The following is a 20,305-nucleotide window of genomic DNA, read 5'->3' on the forward strand; positions in this document are numbered from 1 at the left end:
TAGCTGCATCTCTACTCACCTTTTCATTATGTAAACTGTAGTCATCAAGGAGCACAACCTTAACTTTTCTGGGGATAGAGCTTAGCACTCCGTCACTGGGGCGTATGCACTGATGAAAAGGCATGACGCGAGTGATTCGGGGGGGACTCGGCGAGTCATTCGTTGATCCCATTAGGCATTTCAGTTAGCCTGTGTAGGATACGTTGACCAGTTCTGCGAGTTGACGAAGAGTCGTGACATTCCATGCAGCGACCATAAGAAGTTGTGTAGTTTGTTTTTGTTTGGCTCTGATTACGATCGTGTTTTCGACCGTATAAGAATGCCCTTACTGGGTGTGGTTACCCCTTCCCCATGTGGGTGAGCAGAGTGGCTCCTCAAAAGGGCTGCTCAGTCACAGACAGGACCAGATTGTACTGCTGCTTAGAGCCCAGTGCATAAACGACCATCTTATCTGCGCTGTCCATGTCTAGTTGTGACTAGAGACTCAGCAGTCATCTCTGCTTGTCCCAGTCGCCATAGGACTTTTGGGAATAGTGTATAGGGGGTTTGATTGACTAGCAACAGGTTTGGTGGTGTTTATCGATGTCCTGGTAGTGATCAGCTGGACAACTAGGTACAGTGTAAGCACAGTGAAGTACTCTGTTATGCTAATGGTATGTTTTAGTCACCATGGTGTGGGGGACTTAGTTGTGTTACCAAAGAATGTTATGATGAACAGAACTTTTGTTTGACCATCTCCCCGACTCGTTTGAAAAGTGCAGGCGAAAGTGTTCTTGCAGGACGGGGCCCCTACCACACTGCTAAATATGTCACTGTCTTCACTAATTGGCTTAAGGAGAGCAAAGGGAAATTCACTGGACCTAAACCCAATTGAGAACTTGTGGGCAGCCATTCGTGATAGCTGGACATAAACCCTACTTGGCTTCAGAACCTCACTGACTGGTCCTGCCCATTTGAAGGAGTGTCTGAAGAGGAAGGCAAGTCAATGAAGTATTAGTTGGGGGTCAATGTGTGGTTTTCAATGTTTTATTGAAGACTTTTTTTTTTAATAATGCTGGGAAATAAGAGAGAATTCAAGGAAATATTTTGTTCTATGTACATTTTTTACAACAAATACATATATTCATGTCACTGTACACAATAAACTATAATATATAATTAAAAAAACAAGGTTAAATAATATACACAAATTAAAATTGATGAAAGGTCATGCAAGTTTGCAGGTCTTGGGGTAAAGAGTCACTGAACTATCATCATGGTTAAACATCACATCAATTTAAGTTAAAAAGTCCAGTGAACTAAATTTGACTTAGCATAAATGCAATAATTAATTGCATTTAGTGACAGTTTATTAAGGTCAACAGCTGAACACAATGACAATGGTAAAAGAATAGTAAAAACCTTTCCAAAAGCACAGGTAACTGACAATTACTTTGTACTAGGATGAAAACAACTGGGGCTCAAATATACTTTAATGTCAAATAATTAATTATTCAATAAAGAAAACCTGAGTACAGTATACTAATTATGGAATAAACTAGACTTCATTATCAACATGGAGGTCATATTTTACGAAATACTGTTGTACAAACATTAAAAGAAGGGTTTTTACTTTTTCTACATAACACCAAGTAGTTCTATAACAAGAATTAAAAAAAAAATGGCACTTTATAAAAACCTAACTCGTGACAACACAAGACCATTTATTACTTGAAGGTATTCAAAGTTATTAACACCAAGAAAAACAATTCTGGAGATGCACATTGCTACCTAATCCTGTAGGCAGCATTACCTTTGTTTTGTAACTGCCGCTAGTACAAAATTGGCCAAAATTCATTCGAAAAGTTTAACCTTTTTCCACACATAATTCATCAAATTAAATTCCAGACTGCTGATATATCTTTTAGAAGATGACTAGACTTCTCCAATTAACCACGGGATCACTACTATAAAAGCATACGAAAAATCACTTAAGAAAAAATATTTCAGCTTTGGTTGATTATGCATCATTTATGATGCTGAATGACAACTGGAATCAGTTTTTGCACATCTTTCACTGAGTTACAATGTAAGGAATAGTCATACCTTACGGAACTGATCATACAGGATTGTTTATTAACATCACGATCATTTTGAATAGTCTTAAAACCCATAAAACATGTACTGTACACACACAAAAGCAAAGTCACTTTCATATGTTAGTATTGACTGGAATATTCAAGTGTTTAAATAGGTTCATATAAAGCTGATAAGGGTGAGTATCAGCTCACGATGAGACTTCACAATAAGTAACCATGCTAATTCTCATACTGGATGATGCTGAATTTGTGTCACAGTTCTTCCAGATCCTCTGCCTTTTTTGTGGCCCCCAAAGCTGAACCATAGACCTAAAATAATGGAGAAGTTAGTACTGATAAGTATATCAAAACAATAAAATAATAATATCAATCCAAGTATGATAAGGGTATCAATTACAACACACAGGACTTTATAAATCTGAAGAATCTAGGAGTGTTTAAGAATAATTTAAAGTACTGTATGGCATATTCAATAATAAATGTTTACACTTTACTCTTTGCATACAGTAGTAAAACTGAACTTCAAAATCTTTGTTTTAATGAAAAGTTTAAAAAACAGGATCAGGATTAAAATTTAAAATATGCAATAATGAACAATATTAATAGCAAATGAATGGCTACATGTAACTACTGCTACTGATTAACCATCACCAAACCTGGCAGTTATGGTCAGCATTACTGATACTGTCACCCAAAAGCTAGACAGAAAATATTAAAAAAAAAAGAAGTCAGGTAGGAAAAGGAGGCAAGATGAACATTGGTTATAAATATTACTAAGGGACTGTATTATATATATATATATACGACTCATGCTTGTTACATGAAGTTTTTTCTCCACTTCATTATCTAAAGTACCTGCTCACTATGACTTCATAAAAGCTGTAAGTGCCACCATCACCTTAGCCATTTCTATATACAGTTACAGTTTCTGTTAGCAGGTCAGAAGTCTAATCTAAATTTCGAGGCAAGCTCATCACACTTGCCTTTCTTCTTTCCCTCGGGTGGCTGAACACCTGAGGGAAGGCTATTGGAGCGGATTTCAGGATCAACATTGACTAGAAGTTCAGCCTGAGCGTAAGTCATGGCCTGTACACGCTTGTGCGATTTGGTGGCTGTGAGAAAACATACCAAGCTTTTTCAGGTGGAGCTATATGTGATTTATAGTGCAGAGACAGTACAGTATATGGTGAGAGTGAAATAGAAACTTAATTAAACAATGAATACTACCAGTCTTTTGTGAACTAATCTTGTGAAGGTAAATTCCTGAAGAATTTGGAAACAAGAACTGGCATTTATTAAAATCTTTATGAAGATTGCATACTGTATATGCTGTAATATGAAATGTTACCTAATACTAATTGAGCACATTAAACAACATTCCTGTATGAAGTAGATTCATTTAAAACTGAATGATTCCCAGTTTAAATGAATGGTTTAATCATAATCTTCATAAATACTTTATCATACATTTAAGTACTGAGAATGGTTTAAAAATATACTGATACACTGTTCAAAGTTGTGCCTATTGGCCTGAGGGCAGGTTAGGGGTAATGTGGACACAGTACAAAGAATACAAAGCATTCAGTGTGCAATGAGGCAATGTGACCAGCACTGCACTCAGCAACCTTCACTTTCTAACTGAAAAGTTAGGGTCCCATTCACAGCTAATTCAACAAAGGGCGCCTAATGTAAAACCAGCATCCCTTAGGAGAGTGCTGTATCCAAACTGCATGATGGTTAGGATGTAGAAAGAGAGAACATTGAAAAGAAATTATTAAAAAGAGAGGAGCATGTGAGAGTTCTCAACTGAGTTTGCAAAAAGCAAGATCAAATGTGGTAAGCTAATGAAAGTGTATTTTTATGTGGGTAAAATATTAAGGAAAAAAAGGAAGGTACAGTGTAATAAAAAGATGCATGTAAGAAAGAGGCATTAATGAAGAGGAATGTACCAAAAAGATAAGGTGACAGAGGCTTTGATGTGGTTCCCCTTACTGAAGCATAAGGACAAGTTTATATCAGTTAAACAGTAATCCTATTACTTAACCAAATGATTTCTGGTTGTAACTAGAGATAATAAAAAAGTGAAGGTGCTTGATAAATAATGGACATAGAACAGGCCAGACAAGAGATGAACAATCAAATAAGAAAACATATTACGTAATTACAGTTATCACCTTCAAGATGAGTGATAAATCTCGAGTAGAATGTTTAAATGAAACCAAAGAATACATTTCCCATGATCTAGTTTCAACAAATATCCAGAGCTAGCTAGTTATCCTTGCCAGAATTGAGAGAACAGTAATATCTCCATTAGTCGGAATCCCTCTTAACTGAAATTCAAATTTACTTGGAATTTTCCAGAAAATTCCAGGTTTAGGAATGCTCATCCGAGGGGCGCATTTTCTGAAAATTTCAGAGAAAATTTTCCTGGTATCCGGAAATTTCTGAAAAATTCCAGGGATGGGTAATTTTTTTCCGTGTTTGGAAGATGAAAATTGGATGCATGTTCCGGAAATTTCAAGAAAATTTTCCCAGTAAAGGAGAATTCTGGGGATGAGGGATTTTTTTCCGAGTTTGAGTCATCTTGTTACCCGGAAATCTCTCATTCCCAGAAGTGCCTTGCACCAATTGTTCTGGCTAACAGAGATATAGCATGTACATACAAACTCTCCCTGCATATGCTCTCAGTCAATCATTTTTACCACTGTAATAGATGTGTTCTGCAAAGGTGTTCATCCTTCCACAAGGCTCAAATATATCTGCATCCCATTCATCCCACATATTAACCTTCAGCACATCATTTCTGTCATCTAATTTGCTCCCTCTCTTCATGCTTCACATCCATATAAAGAATAACCTCAAAAATCCAGAAATGTTGAGGGTTGAAATCTTGTCAAATTTGTAACTTTTAATTTTCTGAAAATGCAACTCCTAAGATCTCCAGGAAGCACTTCTATGATGAAATTCTTGAGTTAATTGCAGTTCAGTTTAGTAGTGTACAGCCATAAGAAAAATCTAACAAAAATCATACAGTATTCATTATAACTACCAAAGCAAGGATAAAAAGAATAAAAACTGTAAAAATACGATGAAATGGGCATAAAAAGTGCTAAACCATTTAACTCTTGCACACGCAATAAGTTTTTAAGTTTCGGTGACCATAAGGCTATACAGTACAGTATTGTTTCATTCCGAATAGATAAAATAAATTGTGTTCTCAACATCATATCTCTGGTATCCCAGATATTTTCATACAAACAAGATACAGTATCTCCATTAGCCGGAATCCCTCTTAAACAAAACTCTCCGATACAGTGGTCCCTCGGTTAACGAGCGCCTCGGTTAACGAGATTTCGGTTTACGGGCCAATTGCAAGAACAGTCGTTGGGTGTACGACGCCATTTACGATGACCTTCTTGCCCTGATCTTGTTTCAGTTATACCACCCTTTTGAAGCTCTGGAGAGATCTCGAAGTTTCAATATTTTGAGTACAGCACTAGCTAATAATTCCCACCAGGAAACTTGTTTCGAGACTCCTCCAAAGCTTCGAAAAGTGCAGAATTCTATGTGTTAAAGGCGATATTGCTGAAAAAAGACCAGGGCAAGAAGGTCATTATAAATGGCGTCGTACACCCAACGACTGTTCTTGCAATTGGCCCTACGAGTTACCTTCCATAAGATTCTTAACTTCGGTTAACGAGCAATCCCTCAATTAACGAGTTTCTTACGAGCCGACCTCAACATGTTTTCGCTTGCTTTGGCGGTCCACCAGCTGTAGTATTAGTCCGCCAATACAGTAATCGGTTCTAGGGCTTAAATTCCTTACCATTTTAGCAAATATCAAGAAGTTTATGCTATTCAATAATTTTAAAAGTTTAATATTAAATTTTTTAGTCATTTAAACAATTATTGAACATAATTGAAGGTAATGAAACTAGTTTTATGCGCGCCATCCAGCCTCTCAACACACCATACAGGCGTCAGTCTTTGTGTCTTTTCAGTGGAGGTAACATCTTGCTTGAGACTCTCTTCAACTAAATGCTTTTTTTCTGTGTTTGCAAGCAAATTATTGGTCATTTTGAAATTTATTTTACATATTGACAATATATAAAGCAGTGAAATGGCGCCATGGGGTGACTTCTCTTCCACCCCAGTGCCTTCTCTTCTCCCTTCTCCTCCACCCCCATTCTAATTCCCATCATCATCATCATCATCATCCAGGAGCCTTCTACACACACACCTCAAAGTAAGTGTACTTTTCTACCTTTTTTGTTGAATTTAGGCAATTTTCGGTGAGCTGGAACCAATTACCCAAAACCCATTGAAACAATGGTTTCAGTTAACGAGCAACCTTCTAGAACGGATTGTGCTCGTTAACCGAGGGACCACTGTAGCCATAATTTAAATTTTCTCGGATAATCAATCCCAAAGACGGAATTTTCCAGAAATTTCAGCTTTGGGAACGATTTTCTGAGGGTACCTTTTCTGGAAAATTCTAAGAAAATTTTCCTGGTACCTGGAAAATTCCGGGGATGGAGAATTTTTTTCCCGTGTTTGAGAGATGAAAAAAAAGAGCATTTTATGGAAATTCCAAGAAATTTTTTCTAGTACAGTACCTGGAAAATTCTGGGGATGGGGGATTTTTTTCCTAGTTCGAGAGATGATGTACTGCGCAATTTCTGAAACCTCCAAGAAAATTTTCCCGATACCCAGAAAATTCCGGAAAATCCAGGGATGAGACTTTTTTCCCCGGCTTTGAGAGAGATCACTTGTATCTTGAAAACTTTTTGGGGCAAAATTATTAAGTTTAATGATGCAATTTACATCACTGATGCATATACCTGTAGTGCTACCCAGTGATTTGATGCAATTTGCACCATGATGCGCGAGAGGGTTAATACGAGTCAAAATAAACCATACCTAATTTATAGTAATGCTCTTACAATATATATTACTTAATTTAGGTAGCAACTGGTTTTCAAATGTAAAAATACATTGACCTGCCTTATTGCCTCCAGGAAACACACACAAACGTAAGCTTCAGAAGTGTGATGCTCCGCTCGAGGCAACAATTTTAAATCTAGCTGTACAATATGCAGTTAATTATTTTTGTTTTTATTTTAGGAGAAGAACAGTCATAACTAGAAGTAATCATTAAATAAGAAAATTAATACAGAATTTCACTATAAAGTACTTAGAATTATGTCTCAAAACACCCACACTGGGTTCAAGGGTTCAGTAATGGATTTTGGACCTGACCACTTATCTGCATACAGTATAGTGTTGCAGGCTTGGAGCCATATGTGACTTAGTCTGTGACTGGCAGTGTTTTGTACATATGAATGAATACTGTACTGTACTGTGGAGTACTATATACTAATCATTATGTTTTCAATTAATATTTATCACCACCATTCTTAATATTAATTCTTTCTGTATCTTATTTTTGTTTTGATCTCCCAGTGCCATTAACTTTTACTCCACGGATAGTTTCCTATTACAGGGGTATTGTAATTTTTTCACAAGTGACAGATTTCTAATTTCTGGAATTCTGAAGTTCTTCAGTGATACCCGGTAATTTTGTCTCATCAACTCTTCTATTCTCTCCCTCTGAGTAATTCTTTCTCTTGAGTTAATAGATCCCTCAATGCACCCATTACTCCCTTTCTGCTCTTACATTATCTGTGGTTTATCATTCGCTATTCCATTTGCAGTCACAACTATACCTAGATAACTGAAACATTTAACTTCAACCTATCTCCATTCACACCAACATTTAAATCCTCCTGTCAAAGATTCATGTTAAACAAACATGGTTTTTGCTGGAATAAAACTCCTCCCTCAAATAGGAATTATAGAGAATACTGAAAACTTGTTTTCAAAATCCCTTTAAAGGAAAAGACATTAAAGGTAACAAAAAAATCTGAGAAAAATTAAATTACTTACTTCGAGGTCTCTTTGGCCTGTTCCTTTGGTTACGAGCAGCAACTTTAGCAAGATGCTTAGCTTTCTCTGCTACTACAAATCCTGCATTTTCATCTGCAGCTACTAATTCACGCTCTCTCCTGTAACAAATGTTGAAAAAAAAATGTGATATAAGATTTCTAAAACTTATGTAATGTACACTCCTCGCCATTGCATTATGCGCGAGGTGGCCGACGGGAAGTAATCTGTGCTGAAGTGTCTCACACCCCACCACGCCAGCCAGCTGGCATTGTAAGTATGGCAGTGAAGGGAGACTCGAGGACAAGTCAACCAGCAATCAAAACGTTCACCAGTTGCCCGCGTAAATTTTGTGAACGAAGATTTGAGTTTTACCCCAGCGACATTGCCCCTATTTATTGCCACATCGCCCGTTGCTTCTTTGCTTTTTTTACCACAATGGACAAGAGAAAAGATTTAACAAAAGAGCAGATAGCATCAATTATTAGTTTGCATAAGGGCCAGAAACCTGTAAAGGAAATACCAAGAATTGTTGGAGTGAGTGAACGATCAGTTCAGATTTCGATTAAACGATTTCGAGATGACGGCGGGTTGGCAATACCAGTGCACAGCGGAGGGCCAGGGAAGGCTTGAAAAACTTCCCAATGCATGTTAACTGTTCTTAAGAGGCAACTTGATGCTAATCCATGTCTGTCAGCATGGGAATTGAAATTAAAAAAACTTTATTTCTAGGTGATGTTTCTGTAAGGACCGTTCACTTCCGCATCCATGACGACTTGCAGTTTCACAGCCACGGCACATGCAAGAAACTGCTCCTCACCCTTGTCCAGAGGCAGCGTAGGGTCCCTTTTGCCAAGGCTAACGCTCAGTGGGATATGACCAAGTGGCAGCACTTGCTGTGGAATGACGAGGTAACGTTTTCTTTTACTGGAAGTCGTACTTTTAATGTTACAGGCACCCCGGGAGTGATTCGCTTGACCCCAAGTTCACTTTTAGCACAGTTAAGCATCCTGAGTCACTAATGGTGTGGGGTTACTTCTTGTACTTTGGAACTGGTGATCTTGTTGTACTACCTAGGAATGTGATGATGAACCAATTTAACTACTTGGAGCTGCTTTGTGATCATTTGCCCGGGTCTTTTGAAAAATGCTGCGCCGAAGTGTTTATGCAGGATGGTACCTAATGTCACACAGCAAAATCTATAATGCAATGGCTTGGTGACTGTCAGGTAGACTTCATAAGTGATTGACCAAGCAATTTGCCCGACCTTAACCCGATAGAAATTAGTGGAGCATTTTCAAGCTTCGTCTACAAGGCAAGGACACAAATACCATTCCCAAGCTGGAGGCAGCCATTCGTGAGGAGTGAAATAATTTAGACCCACAAATAATCCACAACTTGGCAGAGTCAGTTCCTTCACCTTTGCAGGAGTGTATCAAGAGAAAAGGGAGGCCCATAGACTACCAGAAGTTTGTTAACTTCTCAGATTAATTTTTTTATTAATATTTCATCTTGTTGTTTATATCCTTCACAACCCCGCGCATAAAGCAATGGTGAGGAGTGTAGAATCATACTAAAATCAGACAAATTTGCATATTACCTTGTCAGTAATACTTGTAATTTATATCTACTGTACTACAGAATATATATTACTTGATTTGTTTAATTATCTAATATAGGTGGATTAATATCCTATTAATGATGGTAGTGTGGATATGTCTGTTAATTTTAATTTCAACATAAATTTAAACCACAACTTCCTTACCTGAATGCCTCCATCCACTTCTGTTTCTCATTAACAATTTTGCTGGAAAACACATACCATTTATTCTTCTCAAGACTATGAATTTTCCATGCATTGTGAACACTGATGTTAAGACTGGAATCTGAAAAGGAGAGGAATTTTGTAATGATTCACAAATTAATTGTTCAGGATTTACTGTAAAATTATTATTATTTTTTTAGAAATATAAGAACATAAAAACATAAAAATGGAGGAAACTGCAGCGGGACTATTGGCCCATACTGGACAGTCCCATTTACACCCAACCCCTATCGCTCATATAGCCATCCAGCCTGTTTGAAGCTATCCAGCATATTCGAGTTAATGATGAAGTTTGGTAACTTTTCCATTCATCCACTACTCTATTTCCACACCAATGTTACCTATCTCACGCCTAAATCTAAATTTGTCTAATTTAAAACCAATGTTGCGAGTTCACTCCTGGTTGGATAGATTGAGTACCTTTGTAATGTCACCTTAGTTTAGCCCTGACTTCCATTTATACACCTCGATCATATCGCCCCTCACTCTACATCTCTCGAGAGAGTGCAAATTAAGATGCTTTAACCTGGCTCTGTACTTAAGGTTCCAAATGCCCGGGATTAGTCTTGTCATTCTCCTCTGTATTCTTTCTATGGATTCTATATCCATTCTGTGGTACAGTGACCAGAATTGAACTGCGCAAGATATAGTTTTAGGATGACCTCTCTAGTCTTGTAACTAACACTCCTTTGTATGAACCGAAGTACTTTGTTAGCCTTGTTTAGAACAAATACACCTTGCTTACTTGGTTTAAGATTCCTACTTATCATTACCTGAAATAATACCTGAAATAAAATAGAAATAATTTTTTTTAATTAATAATAATTACAACAAAGGGTAACATACCTTTCCCATCAGGGAGATCAACAATCTCACACATATCGAGATTGAGTCTCCCTCTGTACACAAAGGTATTTCGTTTTAGGAGATCCCGCTTGCAATACACAAGCTGATGGTCAAAGAGGAAAAGCGTCACTTCCTTAGGCCAAGATCCGCCAACTCCTTTAGTTACTTCTCCCTGGTAAATCAGCTGCGAGCTATCCTCGAGGAGCTCCGACCCCTAAACAAGATAAAATTATGAATAACATTTCATTTAGATATGGCATCTAATGCTGCTGTATGTTGCCTGGTATTTTCCAAGGATCAAATCCATTAACTTAATCACATTCCTTACTCACCTCCCAACCCTCAACAGTAATCTGCCAGGATGCAATCTTCTCCAGACATTCCATGCGTCTTTTTCGCTCATTGACAAGAAGAGCCACGTCTCTCATAGCCTCCAATGCTCCTTGGACACTCGTGTGATCAGGATGCTCAGACTATAAGAAGAAAAAATATAGTACAGGTACTGTATTTGTGGCATTGGAAATCAAAGCCACCCTAAAAAAAATATATATATAATAAACAAAGGTAAAAGAGCAAGCATAAAATCTCCTCAAGTGATAATTTAAATGGAGATAAATCTTATTTTCCTTATGTACTCTTGCATGTGAGCTTTGGCTCAACCGATTCACCCAATGAAACACACTATAATTAACCAAAGCCTAGATCTAAATCATAAAATGTTAGAACAAGTCTATAATATTCATCATACATACCTTTGTATATTTCAACAGTTCTTGTAGTTGGAGAGGATATTTGCATATTTTTTGAACTGGTGTGAGTAGGAACCCATCAAGTGAAATGTCAATCATTTCTTGCAGAAGGCGGCAAGCCTCAAAGAAATGGATATATTTTTGATCCTGGTAAAGTTCTTGTAGTGATGACATTGCTGCTGGGTGATTATTGCAATACTCACTGTAAATTTCAAACTTTTCTCTCTGAAAATGAAAACACACAGTGAGAGAACCATAATACAATACAGTATTGTATTCCACTATAGCTTAGTTTTTTCTTCTAGTCAAGTTATCTTTCTTATGTCTCTCTCGCTATGTACTACACAGAGAAATTTAACAAAAATACATCAACTAATTTTTTATTATTTACTTGAATCCTACGACTACAAAGAAGAGCCCATTTTTATCTAACAACTACAAGGAAGACTTATTTATTAAATATATTATTCTCCATAATAAAATATACAACTTTGGACACTCACATTACGAATGAAGGCAGCACCAATGCAAGATTTATGAGGATCTTGCCAGTCAATGCACATTTCTAGTTCTCTAAGGAAATTGCTCTGGAACTGGTACAGGGCCTCCATATTACCAAAAATAGTGGATATCCGTTCATCGCTGAACATGTCTGGTCTCTTACGAACTTGCCGTAGGTATCCCTGAGGGTGAGAAAGGATTCAGTGTGACTACAATTACAATATTGTATTGTACTTATATGTACCTAATCTTTTTAACAAAACTACTACAGTATCCTAGTGTCAGTTAACTACTTGATCTGCTCACAACTGGCAATTTAATGCAGTACTAAAATTCCAAAGGTAAAATTAATAAAGACAAATATACAAATACTAGTACAGTATGTACAGTTCAGTGCTCCCCCCAAGTACGAGGATTTTAACCGCGTGGAACGCACCTACACGTCAATGCCATGCAACCCAAATTCCAAATATGTGGACACCAGTCCCAGTCCTCCTCTGCTCAAGACACTACCGTGGCTTGCTTTTTCTTGTATTTTTAGGTGTTTATGGCTGCGACAGCTACCATGGCTACCCCACCTACTGATGGTGGGATTCCAGCAACTGCCCAGCCAGGCAGAAGAGTGATGTTGATGACCCTGGCACACAAAGAGATAATAGACCGGCTGGACAATGACGAGTGTGTGGCAGGTCTTTAAAGACATCTCTACTTCTGCTCATGACCACATTCATCATAAAAAGAAGGCTACAGTCGACCGTGGCAAGATGCAGAAAATGATCAACAGACCAAGAAGATGATGCCGGTCAGCTCAGCAATGCTCCGTGAGACAACGAAGGTCTACTACAAAAAGCTGAATGCTGAAAAAGATGTCAAAGCTTTCGGAGCTAAAAAAGGGTGGTTTAACCAATTCAAACAGAGGGAGAAGCTGCACCATCTCAAGATTACTGGAAAGTGAGCAAGTGCTCATTGTTGCAGCAGACACCTACCCTGAGGAATTTCTGAAGCTTATTGTGGAAGGGGGCTACACACTCGATCAGACCTACAATTGTGACGAAATCGGGCTTCTGGGGAAGCGTATGCCCACCAGCACCTTCACCTCACAGGAGGAGAGAGCTGCATTGGGATTCAAGCCTGCCAAGGACAGGATCACCCTCATGATGACCTGCAATGCTACAGGGGATCACAAGCTTCCTATGCTGGCAGAGTACCGCTGTACAAGGCCGAGGTGCTATAAGAATGTCAACATGGAGTCACTAAAGGTCACGGCAAGATCTCTCGACTGGTTTGACCAGGACTTGGTGTTCATGACGAAAGCATACTGAGAGAGAAAAAATTTGGCACATTGTGTTCTCCTGTGTTTTGACAATGTACCTGGTCATCCAGCAATTTTAAGTGAACGTCACCCCAATGTGAAGGTTATTTTTTTTGCCAAAGAATGCAATGTCACTCATGTAACCTTTATATCAAGAAAAAATTGCCCCCTTCAAGAAAAATACTTCTCTCTGACCTACCGTCAGCTGCGAAAGGCAACAGGTGTGACATTCGAAGAGGCAATGGAGACAAACAGGGAACAGCAGAGCAGCAGAGGTGAAGACCAACACAGGCAGGAGATACGAGACTGGTGGAAGTGCTACACTATCATAAATGCGGTGGACATTGCAGTGGTTGCATTGGAGAACATTACCAAGACTCAAGTTGTCTGAGCGTGAAAGCCACTCCTAAGAGCTTACAAGTGAAAGTGATCTCAGTGAGGTGTCATCTGGTGAGAATGTGCTGGGTGAGCTGTGAGGGGTTGAGGGGGCAGTGACCAACGCCGAGGTGGACGAGATGCTGGAGAAGCTGAGCCAACGGTTGAGGAGATTGTGGAAGAATTAGAGAGTAGAGGACATCAAGGATGAAGAGGTGGAGGCACCAAGAGTGTTAATGCCCAAGGATGCAGCAAAGATCCTGGAAATAACCGAGACCCTCAAGGCAAAGTTAATGGAGGACAACCCACACCTGGCAGAGAGTGAGTCACAGGTGCTGGAGATTGAACGCATCCTTTAGCCTTACAAAGACCTCTACACGAGCCATATCAATCGGCTACGTGAGTCTACCATCACACGTTTTCTTGGCCAGTCTATAGCTGCCCCTAGCCCCTCTGCCTAGCCCCCCTACAGCTCTAAGTCCCTCTGCAGCTCTGCCTGGCCCCTCTGCAGTTAAGCCAGGCCCTTCTGCAGCTCTGCCTGGCCCCTCTGCAGTTAAGCCAGGCCCTTCTGCATCTGATGAGTTTGAGGGGTTTTAGCACAACCCCAAGCCTCGGAAATCGTCACTCAAGCTGGCATCTCCACGATCACCAGGCATGTTTATTCTTCTTATTTAAGGGCTTATTTCCATTTTATTATTCACCTTATATAACTAACATACACATTTAATTGAGGGTAACTTTCATAGAGGTTATGTGCAGAAAAAGTACTTTGAAAGACCAGTTTTGGGTTCAGGGTGTGTATCTGGAGAGGTCCCAGAACCAAATGTTTTTTCTCATTAGTTTATAGTAACCAAGTACACGGTTCCCATGTACGTGTCACTCCGTTGGTACCAATTACCCGCGTACTTGGGGGAGCACTGTATAATAAACACATAAAACAACACAAATATCCCCCATTATAATGTACATAGTTAAAAATTTGCAGTCAGTGATAAATGAAGAAAAAGTAAAGGTGGATAAGATAATTATTTAAGCATGTAACTACATTTACAATAAAAGATCATTTCATTAAATTTGCAACTGAAAGCGGCCCTGCAACATGAAAAAATTTAGATGTACCTTCACAACATCCCGTAAGTGTTTCACAAAATCTCGCTCCGTGGATATGATTTCATTTATTACATTAGTCCGAATCTGATCGTGAGACAGCCCCGAGACACTGAGTTTCCTTGCCGGTCCCAAAATCCTCATGTCATCAAGACTTCTGGAGTCCTGGTGATCCTCTTGGTTCACTAGAATCTGCAAAACAATACAAAATGGCAATGCTGTGTGTGTTTTTTTCTTCCCAAACCAAACATATTTGATGGAAGAATATAAAGGAAGACAACCAGATGATTATCAAGGGAGATAGAAAGTAAAAAGATTAGTTTCAAGGGAAGTTAATGCAATAAACTGTGTAAAAGGAGATAGTAAAAAATAAATAAATAGATAAAAAATTTACGTAGATTAGTAAAATAGGTAAATGAAGAGCATTATGTTCATGGGGGAAACCAAAATAGTAGGTAATGTTTTCTTATGCAATAACTATTGAACTCAAAGAACATTTTCATTGATTTCCCTGCAATAATAATTAACAATATGAACTAGAACATTCTTTGCTTTTACCAGCACTGAAGTTACATGATTCAAAAGACACAACAGGGAATTCAACTTACTCGGACAAAGGCAGCTGGAAACCATCCTGCTCGGTGGCTTATCCTCCCCCACCACCAGTCTTTATCACTGGAGTCTATCACTGTTATTAGGTCACCAGCTTTGAATACCAGTTCTTCAGAGTCAAGTGTTACATGGTCCCACAGAGCTTCTGCATATACGATCATGTCATCATCCTGAAAGGGGCGAGAATTTATAGCAAAAATTATAAGAAAACCTTTTATTATTACAGAAAGGAATCATAAGGCAAGAATTACCCTGTACATGAATACACTGTATAGTAACAAGATTGTGGGAATAATATAAATGAATGTTACTTTTTTTTTACTGCGATAAGTTCATGACAAAGGATCTGTCTGTATTTCTGTTGAGAGAATGACTGTAGTAACTTTTTACCATCTAGTATTCGGATACAGTAAAGTACTTAAGTTTGTGATAATTGAGCCAGGCAGTATTACATAACATAAAAGGATTTTAAAATAAGCCAACATCTGATCCACTTCACTTGTTCTAACATCTGCACAATTTTTCTGATAAAATATTACATGCTACTCTCCTTATCTCAGTGTTATTTCAGGCCAAAATTCTGCACGTACAGTACTGTATTATACAAGAATACTATAGTACTGTACAGTATATGAAAATGTGCAATTCTTACATTTTTTTACAGCAACACAAAATGAAGGTTTACCTCTTCCAAACTTCTCTTGAGATCAGTTCTAAAGTCTTCAGAGTCAGATATTCCAATCTCATCTTCTGAGGTGGTGGTGTCCTCATTCAAGATATTCCCAGCTGATGGTCTTCGCTGCCGTCTGTTCTGGGTATTTGTTGGACTTCTACACTTCCGTAATGTTGAAGTTGGAGTTTCATAAGGTCTGTCCAAATCTAGGGGTTGACTAACTGAACGACGCAGGTGAGAAGACCCTTTGCTTCTTTTGAGGCTGGAGAGGGAGTCAGAAATTTTAAGTTGTTATAATTGTTAAAGGGAAAAGCTTGGCAAATGACAAACTTCTGGCCAACCCAATAGCTTTGACTAAAAATAGAAAAATACCGTAAAATTTAGAAAATAAGCAATTTTCTTCAATTTTATACAATAATCGAATTAGTAGATAAAAATTAATATTTTTTCTCATATAAACATCCCCCATTTCATAAATTTTGGAAGGTTAGAAGATCTGTCAATCTACAATAAATTTACAGCATATAAAAAGGCTTTGTAATTTCCTAAAAATATACAAACACAATGATATAGAGTACTGTACTGTACTGTACTGTACTGTACTGTACTGCACTGTACTCTGAATTTGCTAACTAAGGAGACTTTGATTTTTGGTTAATGTTCTAATATTATTAATTGAAGTTTATAAGGAATTTAAAAAAATCAAGAAACCTATGTTGTACTACTGTAATGGTGTAATTAACTCTAATTTTAAGCCTCATGGAAATTGGCCCCTTGGATAAAGTACAGTACAGTTCTTCAGTGTGTATCTGTGACCTGGTGGAAATCTAGCTGCCTGTTGTTTGTCTATACACCGATACCGATCGCCAGGAAATTACAGAAGACTGGCAGGGCAGCCAGTGGTAATTTGACGACACTTGTGACTATTGGACTATTGGACACTGGACTATTGTTTCTGTACATACAACCCTGGGCACTGGTAACTGGCGGTGGAAGCTGGGTAAGCGATGGAAAGGAGGGTCGTAAAAGTTGCAAACAATAGGCTAAGCAATTCTAAGTCACTTCTTCTATGATGCTTCCCTCTCAAACGACATAGAACCGAAATATTTAATATGCTGGGGGTCCGAGGGGGCGGTTAGGAAGTTAGGTATGTTTGGTTGGTGCTATGAACCACAAATTACTAATTAAGTTATCCTAACCGACCAAACCTACTTAACTTACTAACTGGGGGGAGGTGGACCTCTCGACATATTAAATATATGTTCAGTACAATATATCGGTCCTAGGACGTTTGCGAGGGAAACGTCATAAAATAAGTGTCTTAGAATTGTCCAAACTATAGTATACAAAGATAAAATTCCCGAGATTCGGTTGATGGCAACAAATGCAATGCAGTAATAATTTTTCTAATTTCTGATTTTCAACTCACAATACATTATCTTGGTTATGGGTAAAATGTGAGGCAAATGTTAATAGAAGGAAATCGTCTTGTATATGTCTGTATACTTTCTTTATCCTCTTCGCCATTGATCGGCTCGTCAGCAGCTTGGGCAGTCGGTCACGTCTGTTACGCACTGTTGGCAAGGACTGGGCATGCACTGGCTCCTGAATATATTGGAACCTGCTCTAGTGTTCGTCAAGTCTGGCCTTGAATGAGTTCACTCTTGGTGCCGTCACAATGCTGTCTGGCAGATTGTTCCAAGAGTTCACAATTCTCACTCTGAAAAAGTTTGCCCTCACAGTTTTTTGGACTCGTGGCTTCTTCAACCTTGAGCTGTGACCCCTTGTGGGGCGGACGTCCGGTAACTCCAGGCATATACATTCGACCGAGTAGTGCCCTCTGAGATGTTTATACACTTCGATTAGGTCTACCCTCGCCCGTCTGTAGTATAAGCAAGGTAGGGGCAGGCATTCTAATTTCTCTGGGTAACTGAGGTTCCGTATAGCAAGCACCAGTCTGGTGGCCCTCCTTTGGACATTGTCAACCAATTGACAGTCTAGCATACCTCGGGGACCAGACAAGGAAGCACCTCACTATTGAACACTGTGACGGACCATCCAAATATCTAAACGACCTTCTTATAAAACCTACTAGTTTAATTACCCGATTCACCTTCTCACAATGCCCCGAGAGCTTAAGTTCATTGTCGACATACACATCCAGTTCCTTTTCATATTCGGTCTCAATTAATGCAACCTCTTCGTCCTGTTAGGTCATGTGATACACCTTCTTACTGTTGGTGCGACCCAGGTGCATCCTTTTGCACTTCATGACATTGAATCTTAAAAGCCATTTCTTCGACCATTCTTGAAGCTCATAAGAGATCTTTCTGTAGCTCTTCACAGTTTGTTTGGTTCTTAATTTCCCTAAATAACTTACCATCGCCCACAAACATTTGTATGAAGGAGTGTATAGCTTCCGGCATATCATTTATGAAGCAGACAAACAACATCAGGCCCAATACACTGCCCTATGGTACCCCATTTGTTACAGGTACACATGACGATTTCGGTCATGCAAAAAGTCTTCAATCCACACTAGGACCAGAGCCGGATTTAGACCTGTGGAGGCCCATGGGCAGCCTCTTTGTGGAGGCCCCCCCTCATTATAACTACCCAAGAGGGTGGGGTGGCGAGTGAAGCGAGCCTAAACATCTGGGAGTTCCGGGGGGCGCTGTAAACCCCCCGAGAAAATTTTGAAATTTGAACACTTCTTTGGAGAATTTTGAAGCCATATGCAGTTATATTGAGGAAATTAGAACATGGAGAAATTTTTAATTAACTGTATATTTATTGATAGTGTACAAATTCCCAACACAAACACACACACACAAAAGTGAGACATGACTGGAGTCATTCATGTGGTTTCAAGTCGACCAGCCCTGATATAGCTACTACCGCACACGTCAAAAATTTTCAAGAGACTTCACAGAAAAGAATACTGTATATTATTAGTTATTACAGAGAGATGATTCTTTGCATTACTAATCAGATAAACCTCTACTCAAATAATGGTTCTGTCCAAGAATGCATGTATAGGCTTCTTTAAGTCCAAGGTCAGATGTAAATATGTGGAGGCCCCCCTGGGCAGCTGCCCACTTTGCCCACTCCTGAATCCGGCCCTGGCTAGGACACTTCGCCGAATCCTGTACCCTTCCAGTTTAATTCTCAGCCTTTTATGGGGTACGCTGTCGAAGGCCTTGGCAAAATCTAGGTATATATTGTCGATATTTCTGCAGGTTTTCTAGAAATTGAGTGCAAACATCCAATAGCAAATACAAAGCTATATTTAATTACCTGTATTGTAATGTGTTGTAAAAGTGGTTTTACCTTTTAGACCTGTGTAAAGAGGCAGTATGTTGTGGGAGTCGGTGGGCGGGTCTGATCTTAATAGGCTGAGGGGTGGACAGCTGACGGGAATAGTGAAGACAACTGCGGCCTCCCGTCCCCCCAACATCACTATGGGCGCGACGGACAGCGCGAGGGTTCACCTCCCGGAGGCCGCTCCCGCCGTCATCAGCTAAACTCGCCTGCAAAATGACACATATTACGTTAGTGTACAATACAACTACGAAAATTTTACTACACTTCCATTTTACTTCTGATTACCATCTTCTAGAATTGAAAATGCTAACTTGGCTCCTTTCTAAATTAATATAACACCCATGAAATCAAAATATCTAATAATTCAATAATGCAATTAGTAAATTTTGCAATAAGAAATAAAATCTGTGGTTTAAAGTATAGTATTCATTAAACATTATAACGTCCAGAAAATGTTGATTTATGCCCGTCTTGCTTAGTGCTTACCCCCTCCCGGCAACACAAACTATCTCAGACATTTGGCGAAGGAGTCAACCCGCACACTATACCCTGTACAGTATCGGGGATAACACAAAATTCATAATTCCCAAATTCATAGATATTTTGTATATAATTTTCAGCATTGAAAATTTTGGTGCAATGTTAAATAAAATATCCAATTCTCAAGCATATTTTAATATAGATAAACACTGTGCAGAGCAGCCTCATTGTTTTACCTGTTTCACTACTGTTGAAGGTAAATAAAAGTTTTCATCGCGGGAAATGTAGGTTATGATTTTTTTTTATGAATATGTGCAAAACCTTCAAATTTTCTTCTCCCGGGTACCAATCATCTTGGGCTGCGTAGAAAGGTATATTGAAAGTGAAAAATTTCGAGGAATTGAATTGCGATGACCCCGCCACAGCTAGTGCCCGGGGCGAGACAGGTGAAGTTGGCTGGAACCCCCCCACCCCCTCCCA

At 38.9% G+C, this 20,305-nt stretch overlaps 1 protein-coding gene across 1 annotated transcript; it reads right to left on the reverse strand.

The window, feature by feature from the left end:
• Nucleotides 1–1,072: 1,072 nt before the first annotated feature.
• Nucleotides 1,073–19,551, reverse strand: LOC121875979 (spermatogenesis-associated protein 13-like; the record flags this gene model as incomplete). Its single annotated transcript, XM_042380814.1, is given in 12 exon segments — nt 1,073–2,387; nt 3,062–3,190; nt 8,025–8,143; nt 9,787–9,907; nt 10,693–10,906; nt 11,025–11,165; nt 11,445–11,666; nt 11,945–12,124; nt 14,749–14,928; nt 15,345–15,518; nt 16,034–16,283; nt 19,352–19,551. Coding segments are annotated over 12 exon segments (2,013 nt in total), but the record flags the coding sequence as incomplete, so codon positions are not given.
• Nucleotides 19,552–20,305: the final 754 nt, after the last annotated feature.

This window comes from Homarus americanus, unplaced genomic scaffold (assembly GCF_018991925.1).
Source record: "Homarus americanus isolate GMGI-L3 unplaced genomic scaffold, GMGI_Hamer_2.0 scaffold42818, whole genome shotgun sequence".
Taxonomy (NCBI): Eukaryota; Metazoa; Arthropoda; class Malacostraca; order Decapoda; family Nephropidae; genus Homarus; species Homarus americanus.